General features: G+C 41.3%; 1 protein-coding gene across 6 annotated transcripts in view; it reads left to right on the forward strand.

Annotated features, from left to right (window-relative positions):
• HERC3 (HECT and RLD domain containing E3 ubiquitin protein ligase 3) overlaps window positions 1-24660 on the forward strand; it is a 122638-nt gene that overhangs the window by 65069 nt on the left and 32909 nt on the right. For 5 of the 6 annotated variants that reach the window (XM_038399716.2, XM_038399714.2, XM_043513874.1 and 2 more), the window contains 11 exons: window positions 1076-1187; window positions 10957-11146; window positions 12719-12882; window positions 14890-15003; window positions 16591-16614; window positions 16702-16791; window positions 18539-18709; window positions 19541-19684; window positions 21137-21303; window positions 22518-22584; window positions 24554-24636. In XM_038399716.2, coding sequence (XP_038255644.1) covers window positions 1076-1187; window positions 10957-11146; window positions 12719-12882; window positions 14890-15003; window positions 16591-16614; window positions 16702-16791; window positions 18539-18709; window positions 19541-19684; window positions 21137-21303; window positions 22518-22584; window positions 24554-24636 — 1326 coding nt within the window. Of the gene's footprint in view, window positions 1-1075; window positions 1188-10956; window positions 11147-12718; window positions 12883-14889; window positions 15004-16590; window positions 16615-16701; window positions 16792-18538; window positions 18710-19540; window positions 19685-21136; window positions 21304-22517; window positions 22585-24553; window positions 24637-24660 lie in introns of those variants that run through there. The other variant, XR_005292583.2, reaches the window with a different exon arrangement.

Consider the following 24660-nt stretch of genomic DNA (forward strand, 5'->3'; position numbering starts at 1 on the left):
ATAATAGTCATCCCATCACAGGGTGCGGCAGTATATATTTAATAGGTGTCTTTCCCTCCTGAGAGCATCTAGCATTGTTCAGGCCTAAGGCTGGCTAGTTCCCACAGTGCTCTGGGGAAATACTTGGTGCTGGTGCTTGGGATCTGTGGAGTTGTGGAAATTGCCTTTTAACTGCCATCTGCAAGTTGTGCAGGCTTTTTTACCTGCATAGAGTTGTGCTGTAGGCATCTGATACAAACCATTAAACCTGTTCCAGATGCAGGGTCAGATCACTTACTAGGTGCATTGCATGAAGCTCCAGGGCCTAGTCAAACGGTTAGACTGCTTGTCCTCTGCAAGCTTGACTCTGTCTCTTCAACTTTGGCAATTCCAGGTGAGATGCAGCCTTTTGCATTCAAAGATGTCTGTCAGGCCGAAAAAGAAAAGGATTTGTGGCTTGAACCAACACCAGCTGAAGGCCATGGAAAGACTCCTCTTAACTGTATTGGGGGTTAGATTGGATCCTTGATTAGTTGGAGGGCTAGAAGATTTTAGGGTGAGGTTGTCAGAGGAGGGTAAGAGAGTTAGCTCATAGGAATTGGGGGTTTAGCTCGCTTAGGCTACTTTGAAAAGTCCAGTCTCATCTCCTTTGAAAACCATTCCATGTTCTACTGTGTGGCCCTAACCACAGTCAACATCTTTGTCTGCCCTCTCCTGAAAAAAAACAAAACAAAAAAACCTTGAGTACCCAGGGGAAAATCAAAGGGACTCTTGCCACATTTAGCAGGACTGCCATTTTGCAAACTTAGGTCCCAGTCCCGCAACTGGATCTGTGTGGGCAGACCCTTTGGACTGTGTGCAATCCCACTAACATCAGTGCACTTGGTGCAGGGCTCTGGTTCCCAAATTAGGACCCATATGGAGTACAATAAAAGGAATAGTCTATCTTGCACTATTGTATTTAGCCAAAGATTCCAGGTTTTCTAAGTCTTGTTATCTCTCCGTCTATAGACCCGTTCCCCATTGGTGTACTTTGCCTGTGTATCTTGTATCTTTCCTATACTCACGTCTCTCTGGGGCTTGTTTTTTGTTCTAGAATCGATGAACATTTTAAAACCAGCCCCAAAATCCCAGGAATTGACCTGAATTCCACCAGAGTGCTGTTTGAGAAGCTAATGAACTCTCAGCATTCCATCCTGCTAGACCAGGTATAAAGGTGTTTGTATAAGTATTTTAAAAATAACTGTTCCATAGTGTTGCCAGAGGGTTTTTTTTTCCGTGTGTGTGTGTGTGTGTGTGTGTGTGTGTGTGAATTTTAAAAATGTTAGGCAGTTTTTATTGAAAGCTACAGGGGCTAGATCCTAAACTAGTGTAAATCAGCATAGCTCTAATAATCTCAATGGAGCTACACTGATTTTTGCCAGGTGACAATCTGGCCCTGTACTTGTTTTTAAAAAGTGTTCGCAATTAAGTGCATGTGTGATATGCAGAGTAGATGCTTGCTAATCCCCTCCACCTGTAAATTCAGCTCTCTGTGAATGTCTTAGGAAAGATTTAATTATAGAGTGCTGTAACTAGGACTTTACTACTTCACAAAACTTTTACTAGGACGTTATGAAATGCCACATAGAAATTAAACTGCACAAGTACATCTTTGAATTTTAGTTTTGCATGCATCTGTATTTGGCTACTCATTGCTTTACAAAATTCAGTCCATCACAGTGGGTCTGTGCTATTAATGCAAAGTAGGACCTTCAGCTGGTGCGGCGACATCAGTGGACCTAAATTGATTTACACCAAGTGAGGATCTGGCCCATAGTCTTTTAAATAACTATTGAAGACACTCTGGTGAGAAATATTAATGTTTTTCTATAACTTTGTCAGACTTTCAGGAGTTGTAGAGTAACTGCACTTCTTAGAGGTCTGTTCTACCACTGATGTTAATGGGAGATGGAGTTGTATGTGCTTGCGGAGGAAATGAGACCACTTAAGATGCAAGTATATTTAGCGCAGCTATTCCTGATTCACAGTGGTGTAAGCAAGAGACAATATACTCTCTAGTGCAGCATTAGTTAATGATGGATGGATTTGTTCTCCAAGACCTGTAGGAGATATGGTCCTTTTTAGAGCCCCCCTGAAATACATTTGTGTCACTTATGAACACAGATGTTTACTACTCTTCTAGCTATTATCATGATGATAGAGTGAAAATGCTGCTGGAATTTTCATTATAACCTATTTTCTGGGCTTCATAAATGGCCTGTTTAAAAGAGAGAGTTTTTTTTCTCTGAGCTAAATTTAATAGCGACACATGTTAATTAAAAATTGAAAAATAGCTTTTAGAATTAAGGGAATAATGGATATGCCTGAAGTATTTAAAGCCGTCTTAAGTTAGCTAATTGCCTTGTCTGTTCGATTTTTGTCATCTTGCACCTCAGTCTCAACCTGCCGTTTTAGTCCTCTGTTTCTCCTGAGCAGAGACCACCTAAGTATATTGAATTGTATAGTGATGTTGTGAGTAACATGACTTATAGTATCCTTGTTGCATGCAGAGTGGATCCCATTTACAATGGATTCCAGTATAATGAAACTCCGTTTGTTATAGGCATCACAGGTACCAATACCTGCAGTTAAGGCTGCCCTATACTTCCAGTTATAAGACCTTGCTTTCAGCTGCTTGTAACATTGGTAAATTTAAATCTCAAGATGAAATTTTCCAGGCTGGCTGTCCACTTCAGGCTGACTTTTCTGAGAAAGTTTTGGCTAGAATTGCTCATCCGTTCCTCAGAATGAGTTTAGGGGAAAATACAGTGTTTTGGGCAAGTTAAAAAAGAATTCTTGCAACTGTTCCATTGAGACGCTTTAGTGCCTCAATGCTTTAAAGCAAGGACTTGATATTTGGCAAGGGAGTTGACTGGATGTCAGAGATGAGCCCTCTGCCCTCCCTGTGAAAATCTACCCAAATTATAAACTCCTGAAGAAAAATCTCAGTTTGCACATGCTCAATAGAGACTTGTTAGAATTTGGCAGCTAAATTCTCTGAAGATTCCATCTGCACTGAGTATGTTCTCACAGTTCCTATGTGCCAACCAGACTGCACATGCACCATCCCCAGGGAGTAACTGACCATGCTGTGAACCGACTCAAAATGCAGAGGGTTGAGGAATGGGGAAAGGAGGTGCAGGGCGGAGGGACAGGAGCAGAAGACTGGGGAGGGGGTAGGGGAGAGGCAGTAGCAACAAGGTGGGGAAGAGGGGCATTTCCTAACTAGAGTGCTTGACTCTGCAACCTTAATGTTCTTTTAATGTGTTTTTGGATACAGTAGGTGAAATGGAATGACAGTTCTCCATTGTTGCATTATCCTGCGGCCTCTAGGTTTCTGTACAGTGATCCTATAGTCTTTGTATGGGTTAAAAATGAATGCACTTTAAGAGGATACTGCTGTACGCACCTATCTACTCACCACCTAACAAATACTGTATTTGAACAGAGCCAAATGTAGGAGGGTTTTTTGGAGAGGGGAGTGTGACGTAAACCCCCAAAACTATAATAATAAAGTGTAACAAAAAATGAACAGGAAGAATAGAAACTCAGGTCTGAAATAAGGATTTTTAGTATCAGTGTCAGATTTAAGTGTACAAAAATTTAAACAATGGATTAAATTACTTTTTCCTCCTGCTGCCCTTCACTCCCAGAGTCCACCCTCCAGGGAGAGAGAACAGATGGGAATGTCAGCCTGGATTTTCAGCCTTCACAAAGTACTTCTTTGCTTTAGTGGGTTATTTTCAGACCCTTAATCGTACTGATACTTACGTAGCAGAGCACAAAAGAGCTGATAAGAGACAAATGTTCCAGGTATTGTGAGCAAATGTGATGCGCACAGCATGGTCTTAAGTCAGCACTGAGCCAGCCTTTTATTGTTCTTCAATTTTTAAACTAAGAGAGAGGGAAAGCCGATTGCTGCAGAGGAGCATGTGGTTCAGACAGAGACTTCTCTTAGAGGAGAGTCTATTGATAGAGATTCTCTAGGTTTTAGTCAGGAGGAGAGGATGGAAGAGGATAAAGTATGGGCCAGATCAGACAAGAAACATTCACATAAAAAAGAATCTGACACATCAAAGAAAAGGGCAGACAGATAAACAGTGACAAGTTTTTAAAGTGCTTGTACACAAATGTTAGAAGTCTAAATAATTAGATGAGTGAACTAGAGTACCTCGTGTTAAAGGAGGATATTGATATAATAGGCATCACAGAAACTTGGTGGAGTGAGGACAATCATTCTGGGGTACAAAATATATCAGAAGGACAGAACAAGTCGTGCGGGTGGGGGAGTAGCACTATATGTGAAAGAAACTATAGAATCAAATGAAATAAAAATCTTAAATGAATCCACATGTCCATAGAATCTCTATGGATAGTAATTCCATGCTCTAATAAGAATATAACAGTAGAGATCTATTACTGACCACCTGACCAGGACAGTGATAGTGACGATGAAATGCTAAGGGAGATTAGAGAGGCTATCAAAATAAAGAACTCAATAATAGTGAGGGATTTCAATTATCCCCACATTGATTGGGTACATGTCACCTCAGGACGAAATGCAGAGACAAAATTTCTCGATACTTTCATAGATTCATAGATACTAAGGTCAGAAGGGACCATTCTGATCATCTAGTCTGACCTCCTGCACAGTGCAGGCCACAGAATCTCACCCACCCTCTCCTATGAAAAACCTCACCTGTGTCTGAGCTATTGAAGGCCTCAAATCATGGTTTAAAGGCTTCAAGGAGCAGAGAAGCCTCCCTCAAGTCACCCATGCTACAGAGGAAGGCGAAAAACCTCCAGGGCCTCTCCAATCCGAACTGGAGGAAAATTCCTTCCCGACCCCAAATATGACGATCAGCTAAACCCTGAGCATATGGGCAAGATTCACCAGCCAGATACTACAGAAAATTCTTTCCTGGGTAACTCAGATCCCATCCATCTAATATCCCAGGGGATTAGTCCTATGTACCCTGAATATTTAAAGATCAATTACTTACCAAAATCACATTATCGCATCATACCATCTCCTCCATAAACTTATCGAGTAGAATCTTAAAACCAGAAAGATCTTTTGCCCCCACTGCTTCCCTTGGAAGGCTATTCCAAAACTTCACTCCTCTGATGCTTAGAAACCTTTGTTTAATTTCAAGTCTAAACTTCCTGGTGGCCAGTGTATACCCATTTGTTCTTGTGTCCACATTGGTGCTGAGCTGAAATAGTTCCTCTCCCTCTCCTGTATTTATCCCTTTGATATATCTATAGAGAGCAATCATATCTCCCCTCAACCTTCTTTTAGTTAGGCTAAACAAGCCAATCTCCTTAAGTCTCCTTTCATAAGACAAGTTTTCCATTCCTCGGATCATCCTAGTAGCCCTTCTCTGTACCTGCTCCAGTTTGAATTCATCCTTTTTAAACATGGGATACCAGAACTGCACACAGTATTCTAGGTGAGGTCTCACCAGTGCCTTGTATAACGGTACTAAAACCTCCTTATTCCTGCGGAAATGCCTCTCCTGATGCATCCCAAAACCTCATTAGCTTTTTTCACAGCCATATCACATTGGCAGCTCACAGTCATCCTATGATCAACCAATACTCCAAGGTCCTTCTCCTCTTCCGTTACTTCTAATTGATGCGTCCCCAACTTATAACTAAAATTCTTGTTATTAATCCCTAAATGCATAACCTTACACTTCTCACTATTAAATTTCATCCTATTACTATTACTCCAGTTTACAAGGTCATCCAGATCCTCCTGTATAATATCCCGATCCTTCTCTGAATTGGCAATACCTCCCAGCTTTGTATCATCTGCAAACTTTATTAGCACACTCCCACTTTTTGTGCCAAGGTGAGTAATAAAAAGATTAAATAAGATTGGTCCCAAAACCGATCCCTGAGGAACTCCACTGGTAACCTCCCTCCAGTCTGACAGTTTGCCTTTCAGTAGGACCCGTTGTAGTCTCCCTTTTAACCAATTCCTTATCCACCTTTTGATGTTCATATTGATCCCCATCTTCTCCAATTTAACTAATAATTCCCCATGTGGCACGGTATCAAATGCCTTACTGAAATCTGGTAAATTAGATCCACTGCGTTTCCTTTATCTAAAAAATCTGTTACTTTTTCAAAAAAGGAGATGAGGTAGGTTTGGCACGATCTACCTTTTGTAAAACCATGTTGTATTTTGTCCCATTTACCATTGACTTCAATGTCCTTAACTAATTTCTCCTTCAAAATTTTTTCCAGGACCTTGCATACTACAGATGTCAAACTAACTGGCCTGTAGTTACCCGGATCACTTTTTTTCCCTTTCTTAAAAATAGGAACTATATTAGCAATTCTCCAATCATTCGGTACTACTCCTGAGTTTACAGATTCATTAAAAATTCTTGCTAATGGGCTTGCAATTTCAGGTGCCAATTCCTTTAATATTCTTGGATGAAGAATATCTGGGCCCCCCGATTTAGTCCCATTAAGCTGTTTCAGTTTCGCTTCTACCTCAGATATGGTAATATCTACCTCCATATCCTCATTCCCATTTGTCATGCTACCATTATCCCTAAGATCCTCTTTAGCCTTATTAAAGACTGAGGCAAAGTATTTGTTTAGATATTGGGCCATGCCTAGATTATCTTTAACCTCCACTCCATCCTCAGTGTTAAGCGGCCCCACTTCTTCTTTCTTAGTTTTCTTCTTATTTATATGACTATAGAACCTTTTACTATTGGTTTTAATTCCCTTTGCAAGGTCCAACTCGACTCGACTTTTAGCCTGTCTCACTTGATGCCTACATGTTCTGACCTCAATTAGGTAGCTTTCCTTGCTGATCCCTCCCATCTTCCACTCCCTGTATGCTTGCTGCTTCTTCTTAATCACCTCTCTAAGATGCTTGCTCATCCAGCTTGGTTTACAACTCCTTCCTATGAATTTTTTCCCCTTTCTTGGGATACAGGCTTCCGATAGCTTCTGCAGCTTTGATTTAAAGTAATCCCAGGCCTCCTCTACCTTTAGATCCATAAGTTCTTCAGTCCAATCCACTTCCCTAACTAATTTCCTTAATTTTTGAAAGTCAGCCTTTTTGAAATCAAAAACTCTAGTTGCAGATTTATTTTTGTTAATCCTTCTGTTCAGTTTGAACTGAATTAGCTCATGATCACTTGAGCCAAGATTGTTCCCTACAACCATTTCTTCTGTGAGGTCCTCGCTACTCACCAAAATTAAATCTAAAATGGCATCCCCTCTAGTCGGTTCAGCAACTACTCGATGAAGGAATCCATCAGCTATCGCATCTAGGAAAATCTGAGCCCTATTATTATTACTAGCACTGGTCCTCCAGTCTATATCTGGGAAGTTAGTCTCCCATGATCATGCAGTTTCCATTAGTATTTACTTTATTAAAGACATTAAAAAGGGCTCTATCCATATCCAAATTAGATCCCGGAGGTCTATAGCACACCCCAAGCACTATCATAGGAGAGGCTTTACTAGTTTTCTTCCCCAATGTAATTTTTGCCCAGACGGACTCTCTTATCCATTGCATCACTTCTTATTTCTTTACATTCTATCTCATCATTGATATACAATGCTACTCCACCCCCTTTACCTTTGTTTCTGTCTTTCCTAAACAGCACATACCCTTCAATACCTGTAGTCCAGTCATGACTACTATTCCACCATGTTTCTGTTATCCCTATAATATCTGGTTTCACTTCCTGCACCAATAGCTCTAGTTCCTCCATTTTGTTACCTAGGCTCCTCGCATTGGTGTACAAACATCTTAATTTTTGCTGTTTGGCCTCGCTCACATTTTGTACCCTATTAGGCACAGTCATTCTACAGCCAATATAACCTATTAGACTGGTATCCACGCTGCCCTCGCTCCTTGTATACAGTCTCCTACCCACGGCTGTATCCTTTCTTACTTTGTCTTCTTCCCTCTCAATGCTAAAATCTGGCGTGGAGATTACCTGGACATCTCCCAACCATCTCCCCCAAATCCCTAGTTTAAAGCTCTCTTTATCAGCTGTGCCAGCCTTGATCCTAGAAGTCTCTTTCCTTCCCTACTCAGATGAAGTCCATCCCGAGAGAACTGTCCAATGTCCGTGAATGCCTCCCAGTGGCCATACATCCCAAAGCCCTCCTTATAGCACCACTGCCTAAGCCATCTGTTGACAGTCATAATCTTGTCACATCTTTGTTGCCCTTCTCTAGGAACAGGAAGGATCCCGCTAAAGATCACCTGAGCCTCAATTTCCTTAAGCGTCTTCCCCAGCCTAGCATAGTCTCCCTTAATACTTTCCAGTGAGTATCTAGCCGTATCATTTGTTCCCACATGAAGGATAATTAGGGGATTCTTTCCCGCTCCCTTTAGGATCCTTTTCAACCTCAGGTCTACATCCCGTATCTTAGCACTTTAAATGCTTGCTTCTTGGAGCAGCTAGTACAGGAACCCACAAGGGGCAAGGCAACTCTCGATTTAGTGGAGAGTAGGATCTGGTCCAAGAGGTAACTATAGCAGGACCGTTTGGAAATAGTGACCATAATATAATAACATTTAATGTTCCTGTGGTGGGAAGAACACCTCAACAGCCCAACACTGTGGCATTTAATTTCAGAGAGGGGAACTATGCAAAAATGAGGAGGTTAGTTAAACAGAAATTAAAAGGTACAGTGACTAGAGTAAAATCCCTGCAAGCTGCATGGATGCTTTTCAAAGACACCATAATAGAGGCTCAAGTTAAATGTATACCCCAAATTAAAAAACACAGTAAAAGAACTAAAAAAAGAGCCACTGTGGCTTAACAACGATGTAAAAGAAGCAATGAGAAATAAAAAGTCATCTTTTAAAAACTGGAAGTCAAATCCTAGGTAAATAGAAAGGAGCATAAACATTGCCAAATTAAGTGTAAAAATGTAATAAGAAAAGCCAAAAAAGAGTTTGAAGAACAGCTAGCCAAAAACTCAAAAGGTAATAACAAAATGTTTTTTAAGTACATCAGAAGCAGGAAGCCTGCTAAACAAGCAGTGGGGCCCCTGGCCGATCGAGATACAAAAGGAGCACTTAAAGACGATAAAGTCATTGCAGAGAAACTAAATTAATTCTTTCCTTCAGACTTTACGGCTGAGGATGTTAGGGAGATTCTCAAACCTGAGCCATCTTTTGTAGTTGAGAAATCTGAGGAATTGTCACAGATTGAAGTGTCACTAGAGGAGGATTTGGAATTTAATTGAGAAAGTTAACAGTAACAAATCACGGGAACCAGATGGCATTCACCCAAGAGTCCTGAAAGAACTTAGATATGAAATTGCGGAACTATTAACTATGGTTTGTAACCTGTCCTTTAAATCAGCTTCTGTACCCAGTGACTGGAAGATAGCTAATATAACACCAATATTTTAAAAGGGCTGTAGAGGTGATCCCGGCTATTACAGACCAGTAAGTCTTAACGTCAGTACCGGGCAAATTAGTTGAAACAATAGTAAAAAAATAAAATTGTCAGATACATAGAAGAACATAAAAGTCAACATGGTTTCTGTAAAGGGAAATCATATCTTACTAATCTATCAACAAAAATGTGGACAAGGGGGATCCAGTGGCCATAGTGTACTTAGATTTCCAGAAAGCCTTTGACAAGGTCCCTCACCAAAGGCTCTTATATAAATTAAGTTGTCATGGGATAAGAGGGAAGATCCTGTCATGGTTTGAGAACTGGCTAAAAGCCAGGGAACAAAGAGTAGGAATAAATGGTAAATTTTCAGAACGGAGAGGGGTAATTAGTGGTGTTCCCCAAGGGTCAGTCCTAGGACCAATCCTATTCAACTTATTCATAAATGATCTGGAGAAAGGGGTAAACAGTGAGGTGGCAAAGTTTGCAGATGATACTACACTGCTCAAGATAGTTAAGACCAAAGCAGACTGAAGAACTTCAAAAAGATCCCACAAAGCTAAGCGATTGGGCAACAAAATGGCAAATGAAATTTAATGTGGATAAATGTAAAGTAATGCACATTGGAAAAAAATAACCTCAACTATACATACAATATGATGGGGGCTAATTTAGCTACAACTAATCAGGAAAAAGATCTTGGAGTCATCGTGGATAGTTCTTTGAAGACATTCACGGAGTGTGCAGCAGCAGTCAAAAAAGCAAACGGGATGTTAGGAATCATTAAAAAAGGGATAGAGAATAAGATGGAGAATGTCTTATTGCCCTTGTATAAATCCATGGTACGCCCACATCTTGAATACTGCGTACAGGTGTGGTCCCCTCATCTCAAAAAAGATATACTGGCATTAGAAAAGGTTCAGAAAAGGGCAACTAAAGTGATTAGGGGTTTGGAACGGGTCCCATATGAGTAAAGATTAAAGAGGCTAGGCCTTTTCAGCTTGGAAAAGAAGAGACTAAGGGGGGATATGATAGAGGTATATAAAATCATGAGTGGTGTGGAGAATAAGGAAAAGTAATTTACTTGTTCCCATAATATAAGAACTAGAGGCCACCAAATGAAATTAATGGGCAACAGGTTTAAGACAAATAAAAGGAAATTCTTCTTCACACAGCGAACAGTCAACCTGTGCAAGTCTTTGCCTGAGGAGGTTGTGAAGGCTAGGACCATAACAGGGTTTAAAAGAGAGCTGAATAAATTCATGGAACTTAAGTCCATTAATGGCTATTAGACTGGATGGGTAAGGAATGGTGTCCCTAGCCTCTGTTTATCAGATGGTGGAGTTGGATGTCAGGAGAGAGATGTCTAGATCATTACCTGTTAGGTTCACTCCTTCTGGGGCACCTGGCATTGGCCACTGTCGGTAGAGAGGATACTGGGCTGGATGGACCTTTGGTCTGACCCAGTATGGCCATACTTATATTCTTATGTTCAGGGATGTATGCTGAGTCACCTTCTCTTGTCCTTTTTTCCCTCCAGATCTTAAAGAGCTTTGAAAGCTTTTTGATTCCCCAGCTGTCCAGCTCCCCACCAGACGTTGAGGCAATGAGAATCTACCTGATTCTCCCTGAATTCCCCCTGTTTCAAGACTCGAAGCATTACATAACGTTAACACTTCCTCTCGCGATGGCCATTCTGCGACTGGATACCAACCCCAGCAAAGTATTAGGTAAGGGGTGAGCGCCATAAGGATGCATCTTGTTCTGTGTCATGCCTTTAACACCAGTCTGGGGCACTAGGGGGAGATCATTCACAAAACATAGACTTGGGACTTTCAAAAGCACTCCATGTTGGCTAAACTCTTCTGCTGTTAAGCTACTGCTGGCTTCAGTGATAACAGAGTAAAGCTGGTACTGAGTGCCACTCACGGTGCTCTGTTGAAGACTGGTTTGAGATTCACATACTTGACTCTTCCTCTCTTTGTTCATCGAGACGTTAGTTCCAGCTGTGCCTCATCCATGAATCAATCTCTATAGAAATCCTAGTTTATAGTGTTTGTGACTGTCTAGAACTGTACAGGGTGCTTATATCCCTCCCTGCCAGTCTCTATTTTTTTAAATACTAAAACCTCCAAGAGGTAAACCACCGGATAGTGGCTTGTTCCTAATGCTTGAAGTTAGTGGTTGAATTCTAAATGCTATTTTGTTTTTCACAAAATTTAAAAGCAGACTGGTTCTAGGGGTCGTGGTTCGGTATTGCTAGCAGAGCAGTGCTAGAAGCTAACAGGCAGTGTCGCAGCAGAGGCTGGGCTGGGGGTATTGCCTTCAGCTAGAGAAGATCTTCCCCTCTAAATAGGTGGTGTGGGCCGACCTTAAACACTTGTAGGATTTTCATGGGATGTGGGGAGAGGGAGGGAAAAGCCCGCAGGCAGATGGATTGAGAGGGGCCAGGCAGAGGAATGGAGAGATGCAGAGGGGTGAGCGTTTCTCCTTCATTTAAGAAGGCATATTGGGTTCTCAGCAAGGTAACGGAATCCTGCAAAAAATCGATGTGGGCTCAACCACTGCTGGGAACAGGGGGACTACTGACGAGCTAATTGGTCGTTGCTAAGAAGGGAAAGAGGGGTGGCGGGAAGGGAGGAGCCTAGGGATCCTCTGAGTCGTCCTGGGTTCAAACTGCTGCTGAGGGCTAACTCCTGTCTTCTGCCTGTAAGCCTCTTGGGAGGGAACTGGAATCTAGATCACTGTGCGTCATTGCGTGGGGGTAGGAGTGTATTGTTTAAGGATGGAAATGGCACATGGGAGTTTCCCAGTAACCAATGACTGACTTGTGGGTGTGATGCTTATGCTGTCTCGTAGGAGAAGAGGGTTTGGACGGGTCGTGGAACAGCCACTCTGTGGTCTAGTACAGTCTCTGGAAGCGGGTTAGCTTGTTGGCAGTCACTGGACTATTGGGCCATGGTTGTCACTTGCTCTACAGAATACAGGACATGTGACTAACAAATAGGAATACAAATTATGGCCAAGGAGGTGTGTGGAAACTTCCCCCAACTCCACTGCTGAAAGGAATCCTTGCTTACAACCTTCACTTCACAAATGCATATATGTGTTATCATTGGGTCAGTGCTTGCATTTTTCAGAGCTTTTAATGAAACATCTTTAGAACAGAGAGAGGCAGTACAATATATTGTATTGTGTTACAATACTTTTTTCTCAGATTCCATTACTGTAATGCCTGCTATCACGAAGTGCTCTAATAACAATATTGATATAAATATATATATTATCTTTTTCCACTGCAGATAACTGGTGGTCTCAAGTATGCCCAAGATATTTCCTGAGGTTAGTGAACCTCTATAAAGGCGCAGTAGTTTATCTCCTGAATGGAAGAAAAACATTATTGATCCCTGTCTTGTTCAGTAGTTACATTACAGCTGCTCTTGGACTGCTAGAGAAACTTCACAAGGTAAGAGGCAAGCGTGTGTGTTTTGGAACAGTGCAGTGTCATAGTCCGGGCACTCTGACCTTTTCCATACCGATCCTTCTTCCCTGAGCAATGTGGGAATGGCCAGGTGGTCGCAACTTGTGATGCCAATTCACAAGCCCCAGGTTGAGGAGCCATGTCATCATCTACCACAGATATTTATAACGGCAGCCAAGGAAAGAAAATGTTAGCCCTTCAACTGAACTTGAGGCTACATTGTTTAAATTTATAGGGCTTCGTTTGAAACAATTTAATAAATAGCTGAACTGCGGTAGAACACCCCACCTGCAAAGCACATGGGACGCTGCACAATGTTAACACTAAAACAAACACACACACACACACACATATATTCTCTTGGTATCTATGTTCTTTTCTGAAAATAGCAGTAGCACAAAGCAACAGGAAAGATTAAATCTTTTTGTACATAAGTGGAGGAGTTATTTTTTTATTGTATTTTAGCGTCTTTCCATGTGCACTGTAACTAATGACACAAGTTTATTGGATGCAAACTAAAATCTGAGGTTCCTCAGTTGTTTGCAAATGCTCTTTTTGGACTATTACCCGATCTTTAGATTATATATTAATTATATTGACTATGTAAGAATCCCCAGTGATCACTTTGAGGGTTAACAAGTTCTTGCCCCAAGTATTATTTAAATTATTATGTAGTTGGGAACCCCGATGTGCACAGTTGCAACACTCACACTATGGGAACTCTTTTATATTTACAAATATAGTTTATTAATACCTTTAGCACAGTCACAAACACCCTAGCTCAGTAAGGTAGATAGAGATACTACGGAATGTATATCTGCACATCTGTACACTCACACCATCCCTTGCAGAACAACCTGAAATGTTACCCATCAACTTCCTCATCACTATCATCTCCCTCATCATCACCAGTGGCCATCATTCTGGTACCTCCCAAGGACTACATCTCCTTCTCCAACCAAACCTCGGCTGGGATGCCACTTTTATAATATGTTATGCTGACGCCGCTAAGTTTGATGCATATTCAGTAGCGAATTTTCCCCTTTTCCTTATTTTTGTTTACTCACCTTACTAATGTTAGTGTCTTTTCCCTATGGGCTAGTATATCAATTGTTATAACTTATTATTATACATGTCAATTCGTTACCATGTCCCTTTTGTGATTAGGTATCACATTTGTTATTTCTGTCCTAACCGGTTCTTTTGGTTCTTTCCAAGTTGTGGCGTACCTGTTAAGTTTAGAAGGGTATGAACTTAGGAAAGCCCCTATGCCAACCTACTTCAACGCATCCTTTATGTTAAAGGTCACAGCCGTATATGGACCTTATGCTTTAGCTCATCACCATCTATCTAGGTGAAAGATCCCAAACATATGTATGCTAACTTTGACTTAGCTCAACATACAGCTCAACATGTGGCCTGTAAGTCCTTGTGTTACAGCGAAAATATACTCTAATATAAAGCTATAAACCTATTATAATAAAAATCAAACCCATAAGAAACTTATGAGAAAAGATATATAGGCAAGCAAGCAGGCTAGCCTTAGATGTAGCTCATGTACCTGTTATATACATCAGTTCATTACCAGGACACTTCTGTGGTTGAATCATGTACCTGTGGTCAGAACTTCCCCTTATATTCTATTTTCAGCTCCCCAAATACTTGGGGTTTTCCGTTGGGCCGTTTATCTGTGCAAAGTTTATCTGTTCAAAGTACATAGGCCTCAAGCCTTATGCTAACTTGCTGATGCTAATGTCTTACAGGATACAGGCCTGTAGCTTTCTTGCATTACTGCTGAATATAATGCAAAGCAGTGAATATTAATGAAGGCAAGCTAGCCCACTGGGCTACAGGACCAATCCTGCAAGCTGCTTTATGCAGGCAGATCTGAGCATGTGTGGAGCCCCCAAGAAAGGAAAAGAGTCTGTGTATTTTAAAGGTGGGAAAAGTGCATATACCCTGAAATTTTAAAGCTTTTGTTTTCTTAATCAGGTGAATCTGAAAGTTAAACATGTAGAATATGACACATTTTATATACCAGAGATTTCCAATTTGGTGGACATTCAAGAAGACTATCTTATGTGGTTCTTGCATCAAGCAGGAATGGTAAGGGGTTTTAATGAGTTATGAAATTGCTGTCTATCTTCGCCTCTTCAGTGCTATTTATAAATTTCAGTATCCCTAATAATAATGATTGATTGACGGTGTAATATATTGAATACAGGAGCATATGTGGGTAAGCCATCTTTGATTTGAGTACTTATTAGCTTGATGACAATAACTTAAAACAATGCCATCAGAAGAATAAAGCTACCAAATATATATTTAATATCTCCTAAATGATCTCTAAAATTCACTAATGTGGTGTTATGCCTTCAGCTTAATTCAATCACTGTTTAACTTGATCCTCTTAATTTAATCAGAACCTCAGGAACCAAATCATATATAATAAAAATATAACTTCTACCCTTAACTTCCATGCAGTGTAGCTGTAGCCATGTCAGTGCAAGGATATTAGAGACACAAGGTGGATGAGGTAATATCTTTTATTGGACCAACTTCTGGTGGTGAGAGAGACAAGCTTTCAAGCCACACGGAGCTCTTCTTCTGGTCTGGGAGAAGAGCTCTGTATGACTCAAAAAATTGTTTCTCTCCCCAACAGAAGTTGGCCCCATAAAAGATATTACCTCGCCCACCTTGTCATCCTTTACTTCTATCATTAAAGAAGGTATTATAGAATAAGATGATCACTGGCTATATAATGCTGCTCCCTAAAAAGAAACATTGTTGTCCCAATGAGCAGGGCACTGAACTGGGACTCAGGAGATCAGGTTCTATTCCAGGATCTTCTAGTAACCTGGTGGGTGATCTTGGGAAAGTCCCTTCATCATTTGGTGCCTCAGTTTCCCCATCATTCCCCAAGTAATGATACTTGCCTCCTTTGTAAAGTGCTTTGAAAGCTGTGAATGGCGAATGTGATATAGAAGCTAGGGATTGTTAGTATTAATAATGACTGACTAAATTTCTGAATGAGGGAGAAGAAAAATATTAAGGGAGGCCACAATAATAAAAGATGGTTGTAACTAAAAGTCGTTTATCTACTTTTATGGACAGTAAAGACTACAAAGTACGTGCAAGCTGTGACACCCCATTTCTGTTGTATCATAATACTGTAATATCCTAGGCATGTTTTAGCCAAAGTGATGAGATGTGATCAGAACAATAAGGCAGCTCTATAATGGTAAAACTTAGTCAATTTATTGAAAAGCTGGTTAAAGGGATAAATGTGTTAAATGAAAATTGTAGCATTTGGTAATTGACTGAACTTAATGTTGTCACAGTTGTGGGCTTAAAATAATATCTATTTGTTTGAGATAATCCCACTAGCAAAGCTAGAGAGAAAGTAATAAGTTAATAAGTAAATTTTTTTTAATGTGATTTTTTGGGGTGAAATTCACCCCTGTGCATAGGGTCAGCTCAAGGTTTATGGACCACCTAGGCTTTAAGTGGGGTCTAGCTGGCATATAAGCCTTGACGCGGCCCTCTGCTCAGAGGAAGAAGCTGGGGTTTTCATCCCAAAAGATACGAGGTTTAGAGGAGCTGGATCTCCACTGAACTAACCCATCCAAAAAAGCAAGACATGGAATATCGAACCAAAAGAATTAACCTTTTTTTCCTTCTCTCTTTCCACAGAAAGTAAGACCATCTATCATGCAGGTAAAAAAAAAAAAAATTGACTCTTCTCTTTACAAGTGCTTGTCCAAGTCGTAAACAGCAACTGAAATTTTCCTTTCTTCCTTCTAGGATGCTGTGACACTCTGTTCTTATCCTTTCATCTTTGATGCTCAAGCCAAGACCAAAATGTTACAGACGGATGCTGAACTGCAGATGCAGGTAGCCAGCTCTCCTCTCTTTCAATTTGCCTGTCCCCCTAGTCTTCTGTCCTGCTTTCCCCCATGTACTTAGGTGAAGTTTGCTAATTATTTATACATGGGCAGGATTTCATCGTTAATGTAGTTATGTGACATCTCGCGATTGTTAACTGTCTGAAGGGCCTCTTGCTACTGGATTCCACTGAGGCACTGCTAGAGTCCTTATTGTTCAATAATCCTTTATGTAAATAGAGCTATTTCACTAGGAGAGGTTCACTGTGATCAGAATTTTGATTTGCACCTTGGAATACATTGAATAATGTGAGATTTTCATTCTGTTCCACTAAGTGGGTGGCAACCAATATGGTTTCCGCCTGGAGATCCTGATGTTGACTGAGTGATTCTCAAAAACTTAGTGCTGGGTTCTATCATAGTATAAATGATCAAGCACCAATTTGGATCAAATTTGTGGCCCCTAGTCAACATCATGGTCCTCAACTAAACCACACTTGTGTGCTCTAGGGAATGGAATCCAGAACTCTAGTGGAGGACAGTAGCTTGTGGTTGGTCAGGTCTGATACATCCCTTCTAGTACATGGCAGTGATGCCACATACTAGTTAGCACATTACAGGGTGCTACCCTCGGTTATCTTTGTGAATGTAAAAACGGTGTGTGTGAACAATGGGGTCATTTCTGTCGACATTCATCGAGGACCAGGGTGGGTGGAGAGGGTCGTTAATAATGAGTCACTGGTTAAAATGTAGCAGAGGTTGCTAGTGTCCAAAAGTTGTTACCATCTGATGCCTGTTTTGCAGACTGTGTGAAAAGAGAGAGTCTAGTTCTTAGCTGACAGGTTCCCACACAATGAAAAACGGCCACTGCAGTTGTCACTAGAGGTGACTCTAGTCTCTGTGGTAAGGTTACCACCTTTGAAATGGAAAAAAAATAAATAAAAATTTGGCACCCTCAACCCCCAAGGCAAGCCTGCCGCAACCTCAACCCCCAACCACAGGGCAACTGCGGAACCCGCCCACTCTTCAACAGCCACTTACATCGATTCAAACCCTCTCTCAGACACACACACGGTGCAGTGAGGTGTTGGTGGGAGACAGCTGCTATATTTTCAACAGTTTTGGTCTGTTATTGTTTAAACTGCGGAAGTGGGAACACTGCTGCCTCTTCAGCTGGACACAGAAACTTTTAACATTAGATATCCTAGTGTATTTTGGTTGTGATGTAAATTTTTAGACCCACATAAAAAACCCCAGCAGTTTAAATTATTTTTCTGTCAACTGGCAAATCCATTTAAAAAAAAAAAAAAAAAAATGGACAGGCCGGTCAAATACCAGCCAAGTAGTAACCCTACTCAGCAGAGAGGCTAAAAGTTGAATGATCCACAGAGACGAAGCTACCACCTCGTTCCTTGAGGAAGTCCTTCCAAGTCATGACCACGGGTAGCGTGGGAGCAGCTTGAACTGCTCTTTCCTATGTTGCACCTGCTCTGTATATTGAGGACTTCAGGTTCCTGGGAGGCAGTTTATTTATGAGTACTGTGCTGCTGTGAAGAGAGTATTTGTAGTGAATCCCCTGGGTCTCATGCTCAACGATAATCAGGTGGCTGTTGCTGGTGTAACGAGAGGCAGAAGGAAGGAAGACCACGGATTGGTCACAAACTAGTTGTTGGTGGTGGTGGTGGTACGACAAGAAATAAATAGAGCTAGGGTACCCTGCTTTTTTCAGTCTCTCTCTTTTTTGTGCTGTTTTATAGGTGGCGATCAACGGAGCGAATTTGCAAAATGTTTTCATGCTTCTCACTCTGGAGCCTCTGCTGGCCAGAAGCCCTTTCCTAGTTCTTCACGTCCGCAGGAGCAACTTGGTTGGTGATGCTTTGAGGGAGCTGAGCATTCATTCAGATATCGATTTGAAAAAGCCTCTGAAAGTAAGATCCTTCAGGAGTTTTTTCCCTAATCTGCCTTATTTTCCTTCTCAATTCTCTTGGAAAACTGTTCCCCCAATCCCTGCCACCCACACACTAGGATCATAATAAGGTATATGGTCTCCACCAGAACTATAACTAGTAGCAGGGTTTCATCCAGCCAATGAAGGGGATGTGTCTGCCTCCGTCCTGATCAGCAGGTTTTGTTGGGACTGGTTGGCTCAATACCTTTGGGCTTCTCCTTCATTGTAAAAGGACCAGATAAAGGAAGCCATAGGGAGGGGTTTGGCATCCAATGTGGAGGACTCGGTTGATGTGGCTACAGTATGTGTGTGGATGGGGAGGGGGGATGTGAGAGCAAAGTGAAAACAAACCTCAGAACAAGTATCTTGTTTTTATACAGTATTATGCAATGTCTTTTTGCCATTTTGCAGGAAGAACTAGACTGGGTCACCTAATAATGAACGTGTTTTATGTCTGAGAAGATGCTGCAGGGTTCAACAGCTGCTGGTATTAGTGCCCCTAACACTTGTGACCAGGAGAATTGCCCTCCTACTTTTGGGGAAAGGGGTGTCTATTACTTGCACAGCAGCTTATTATTTATGACTTGTCCTCCACCCTGCCTGCCCAATATGTTGAATCATCCCTTTAAAAAAAAAAAAAAAAGTCTTCTTAGTACTTTGCTTTCCCCCTGGCCTCCTGCACTGAAACAGTCCCATTGTTGAAGTTGGTGTTGTATGTCAGTTATTAATTTGTATGACCTGTGATTAAATTTGATGCCTCTAATCTACAGTCACATTCAGTATCCTGATCAGTTACCTGTTTTCATGGCAGGTGATCTTTGATGGCGAGGAGGCTGTTGATGCTGGAGGGGTCACAAAGGAATTCTTTCTCTTGTTGCTAAAGGAACTCCTGAATCCCATATATGGAATGTTCATCTACTATCCAGAATCGAACCTGTTGTGGTTTTCAGATACGGTGAGTCACTGACCTGTCTGCATTGTTAGCACACACATGCTACATTGAAATTAGTGACAAAAGCTATGTGAGAGAAAGTAAACTTCCTCTCGTTTTTTTCCCATGATGCTAATTGATAAGTGTGGAGCAATTGGACGGTGTGTATTCATTGCTTGATTCGATAGTTTGGTGTCTCAGCTATAAACTGGGGATGTACAAAATCAGAGACTTCCGATCATAAGGAGTCCAAATTTCTGTGCATCCCCTGCTCTTCATATGATCATAATCAATACACTACAATATCTCATTCATGCATTGAGCTTTTTAATGTATAGTGTCAGGCACCCATGACATAACCATTAAAATAGCACAGTTATTCTGACTTGCCTACCTCTGTTTTGAGTGGTGTGGAATGAATGTCAGGTATTATACAAGAAACGGTTCATTCTCTCTTCTTAGCTGCAAAATTGAAAATTGCATTGTCGGGTAGTTGTTCTAGTATGTGTGGTGCTTTTTTTAAATAATCTGATTATATTTAAACTTGAAATTTTAGAAGCGAGAAAACAGCACATTACATTTTGTAATCCACAGATAACATTACTCTGCAATTGTTAGTATGAACATTGTGAAAATAGTAAATCAGAGGGTGCTAAGAATAATTGTAGTATACACATGAAAATATCTCATTCAGATGGTTGTAAAGTTTAAAAAATGTGTGCAACATTATTGTCACTGACACACAAATCTCAAACCAAACAGCAATGGAGACGGACGTGAAATACAGCAATAGCTACTTGTGTGCTCCTGGATAACAATGCAGTTATGCATGACTTTTATATATAAAAATAGGCTTTTTTGTTTGGATTGAAACATTGTCCTGTAGTGTTTGGAATGGAAACATTGTGGCCTTGGGAACCTGGCTCTTCTCTTGTTAGGATCCAACTTGAGGGATGTGCAAAAGGCATAAGAAATTAAAAGTAATTCGGCAGTAACAATCTAAGGTGGTGATTCGGCTGAGGCTCCAATCCTGCCATGAGGTCTGTGTGGACTGGGGGTTCTGCTCACAGGGAGTTCATGGCAGGATTGGAGCCTTCAAGTGATATTTTTAAGTCTGTCCCTCTTAAATATCTGGGGCCAGTTCATTAACAATACAATTATTAATAATGACTTACAGTACCATTTACTGGATGGGTGGTGCTGTTCAAAGAGTCAAGGAGCACAGTCTCAGCTCTGAGACGCTCATAGTCGAAGGCCAGATTTTCAAAAGAGCTCAGCTTCCGTTTAGGCAACCAACTGAAGTGGCTTTGTTTTCAGACAAGCTCCACATCTCTACGGGAGCTGCTTGGGGGCTGAAAATCGGAACTCAAATTGTGATGCTGCAATATGTTTATATCTGCAGGGGGAATATATGTTGTTGTTCCATTAAGCGGCACAATGAATTTTGTTCTAACTGACTTCCCTATGTGTTTGAAGTGTTTTGTAGAGCACAACTGGTTTCACTTGATCGGCATTGTATGTGGACTTGCTATATACAACTTCACTGTGGTAGACCTCCATTTCCCGTTAGCGCTGTACAAAAAGCTATTGAACGTGAAGCCCTGCTTAGAAGACTTAAAGGAGCTGTCCCCTACAGAAGGAAGGTATAATGCGGAAGGACTATCTAGGCTGCTGCTCTCACTTCTAGTGGGGACTGGGAGGGGAAGGTGTTCATCTGAGAACAACTTATGTTAAACTGGTTAATGTTAGTTAAATAAATGACCTGCTGTCTTGATCAAGTAGTTAATTCTAGGGGCCCTGATCCACCAAAGTGCTTAAGTACATGCTTTATTCTAAGGAGTCCCATTGAAATCAGTTTGCCCCCTCACATGCATAAGTGGCTGACTGAATCTGGACCAGAGTGGAATAGAGTCATGGGGGAGGCTGCTTGTCTTTTTGAGCTTTCAGCGGCCACATGGGCATGTAGTTGGCTGCAGGTTGGGGTTCAAGAGATCAGGGTTCTAGTCCGTGCTCTGCTGCTGACCTGCTTGGTGACCTTGGACAAGTGACATTGCCTCTCTTTCCCCATTCCAACCTTGGTCTGACTTATCAGTTAAGACTGTAAATTGTCCACTGTACAAGCTCTGTCATCTGTTCATTGCTTGGCCTGATGGGGCTCTGATCTCTGTCAGAGCCACTGTGAGCGACAGTGATGATAACCGGCGAGAAAGGCAATCAAATGCTGAAGAGGAATGGCTTCTCCTGAACACAGGGAAACTGAATAGTTACTCCCCGAGCATTGTTTTTCCCTAGCTCTCACAGGTCGCAAGGTTCAGGTCACATGAGATTCTTGGTCTGATTATCATCTGACATAGATTGCTATGTGTTTTTTTTTTTTTTAAAGCTCATAGTTGAACCATGTTTTAAAAAAAGAATTGATGGGGCAAAGCGAGCAGCCAGGAAGGTACAGGAGTCCTGCAGCCACGTTTTGGGAGACATCAGTGGGACTCTAAAAAAAAGGGGACTATGGACGTGCCCCCCCTTCTGCAGCCCTCACACCTATCTTGTGGTCCTTCAGAGCTAGAAATCAAATGCTTTTTCCAAGCAATGGGCCACTAAACAGGATCCTTGTTCTTGTCAGACACAGACTAGATTGAGAATTTGTAGTGCTGCATTTATTCTAATGCACACGTGTATATGGGAATGCATGTCGTGGGGCTCCTTTACACAACCCAGAAGTTCTCTCTATCTTGTCCTGTTACTCTGACTTATATTATTTCACTGCTGGGGTTTTTCCTTTAAACATAAAGCACAGAGAGGATTGCCTCTTGGTTGTCTGATTTGTCTCCTTCTCCTCCCTCCCCCGCCTGTCTCGTAGGAGTCTTCAGCAGCTTTTAGATTATCCTGGGAATGATGTAGAAGAAACGTTCTGCCTGAATTTTACAGTAAGGCAAATTAATACCATTTGTCAGTGATGTGATTTGTTGTGTGGGTGCCCGCAGAGGCCATAGACATGTGTGGGTGCTGTGGATTAGACACAAACGTGCCCATAAAATACGTGCTGCATATTGCAGAAATGTTAAACTTCCTTGCGGGTATTCTACTGTTCTTGCGTATGTGGTCAAGAAGACTGTGCTACTCAGTGGATTAGTTTTTGAAAGTGCCCAACTCCCGTTTTAAGAAGTGACCTAGGCACTTAGGAGCCTGTGTCTCGGGGACTTTCAGTGAGGTGTAGGTTCCAAAGTCCCTCTTGAAAATGAGGCTTTGGCTCTAAAGTCACTTGGTTGCTGTTGAAAATGTTAGCCCATACCCATCTTTTTTTTTTTTTTTTTTTTTTTTTTTTTCCCCTTCTTCTTCTTCTCATAGACTTTAAGGTCAGAAGGGACCATAATGATCATCTAGTCTGACCTCCTGCCACTTCTATCACTCTGTTGTTGATAAACAGTGCAGACTCCTTTTATGACTTCAAACATTCACAGGGAATGATATTTTACTATTGTGTCAGACCTTCTTTGAGCCAAAACGCTGCACTATATCATGAGGACACTGGCTTTGGCAGGCTGACATAGTGAGGCTCCAAAAGATTTTCTCCCAGCTAGTAAATGCAATTGATAGCCTCTGCAGTGGGATGGAAATCCAGGAGAATCTCTGGTTTCTCTGCCTGGTCACTCAGTCTGAAAACATGTGCCCAGAGGCACCTCGCTCACTTCAAAGTTACAATACCCTGGCAGGCCCCAAGCTGAGATGGTCTTACCTGGAACAGGATGTTCTGGGTAGGCCCTAACTTTACAAGTAGGTGCTTATCACTGTCCTGTTTTATACAGAGGAGTGTCTGGGGTGGAGATGGATACATTAGTCCAACATCTGAGCACACCTGTTACTAGCAAGAAGACATGAAAGCTCCTTTCCCAAGAGGCTCTGATATGAGCTGATATGGCCAGGTATTGGTTGGGTATTGTGAAGAAATCCTTCCCACCTCACTGTGCTCTGAGAAGTCTAGACTTTTTGTCTTGTTTGATAAGGGAGGGCTTTTAAAATAAAGCTGGCTTATAAATCTTGGCTCTAGAGTGAACCAATTCTGGGTCTAACACAGCAACACACAGATCTGTGCTACCATTCAGGGTGAAGTCAGGAGGCTTTAGCACTGATCCCATCCGCCTATAAAGAGAACAGTTAAAATAACCTTATATAACTTCTCCCAAGCGCTTTGTGCCTGGTTTCAGGCAAAAGGACATCTTTACTGCTGTGTTGATGCCTTGAAATGGATTCATAATTTTCCCCAAATAGTCTGAAGGAGATCGGTTTTGTGGCTCATTTGTGCTAGCTGCCTAAAAATCTGGCTCATAATATTTTATCCATGAGACACTTTAAAATAATATGATTATGTATGGAGTGCCTATGTACCATTGGCATTCTAGCTCTGTTATGAACACAGAGAAAAGTAGCACATCAGACTTATCAAGTGGTCTGGTAATCTACTGTGAGAGTAGATTAATTGAGCATCCTGCATTACCATTATTCAAAGGGGACTTTGTTGGTGCCAATACACATGGCATCGGTTGTATGTAATTTTTAGCAGTTATCAATCTCTTGTTTTTCAACATGCGGTTGACTTAATAGGGTAGCTTGGTTCTCTTCCAGGTTTGCATTTTGCCTTGATTGCAAATCATGATCTAAGAGCAAATGTTAAGTATGAAAAATGATGCAAGCATAGAAGGGTGTCTGTGTATCTTTTTTTCTCTCTAACTCATCATATCTGTTGTTCCAGCCTCTTTCCCTAGCCCTTTGTGTGTCAGTAGCTATGCAATTTACCTGGAGTGAGTAAAAGAACTCTGCACCCATTCTGCAAGCTTTTATGGTGACACATAGAATGGGAAAACAACCTTTTTTTTTTTTTTTTTTTTAAAAACATAGATATGTAGAGAAAGCTACGGTGTGACAGAGCAGAAGAAGCTAATACCAGAAGGAGACAAAATTACTGTGCAGAAGGACAATAGGTGAGTTACTATCATTGAGCAGCC

This window comes from Dermochelys coriacea, chromosome 4 (genome assembly GCF_009764565.3).
Source record: "Dermochelys coriacea isolate rDerCor1 chromosome 4, rDerCor1.pri.v4, whole genome shotgun sequence".
Taxonomy (NCBI): Eukaryota; Metazoa; Chordata; order Testudines; family Dermochelyidae; genus Dermochelys; species Dermochelys coriacea.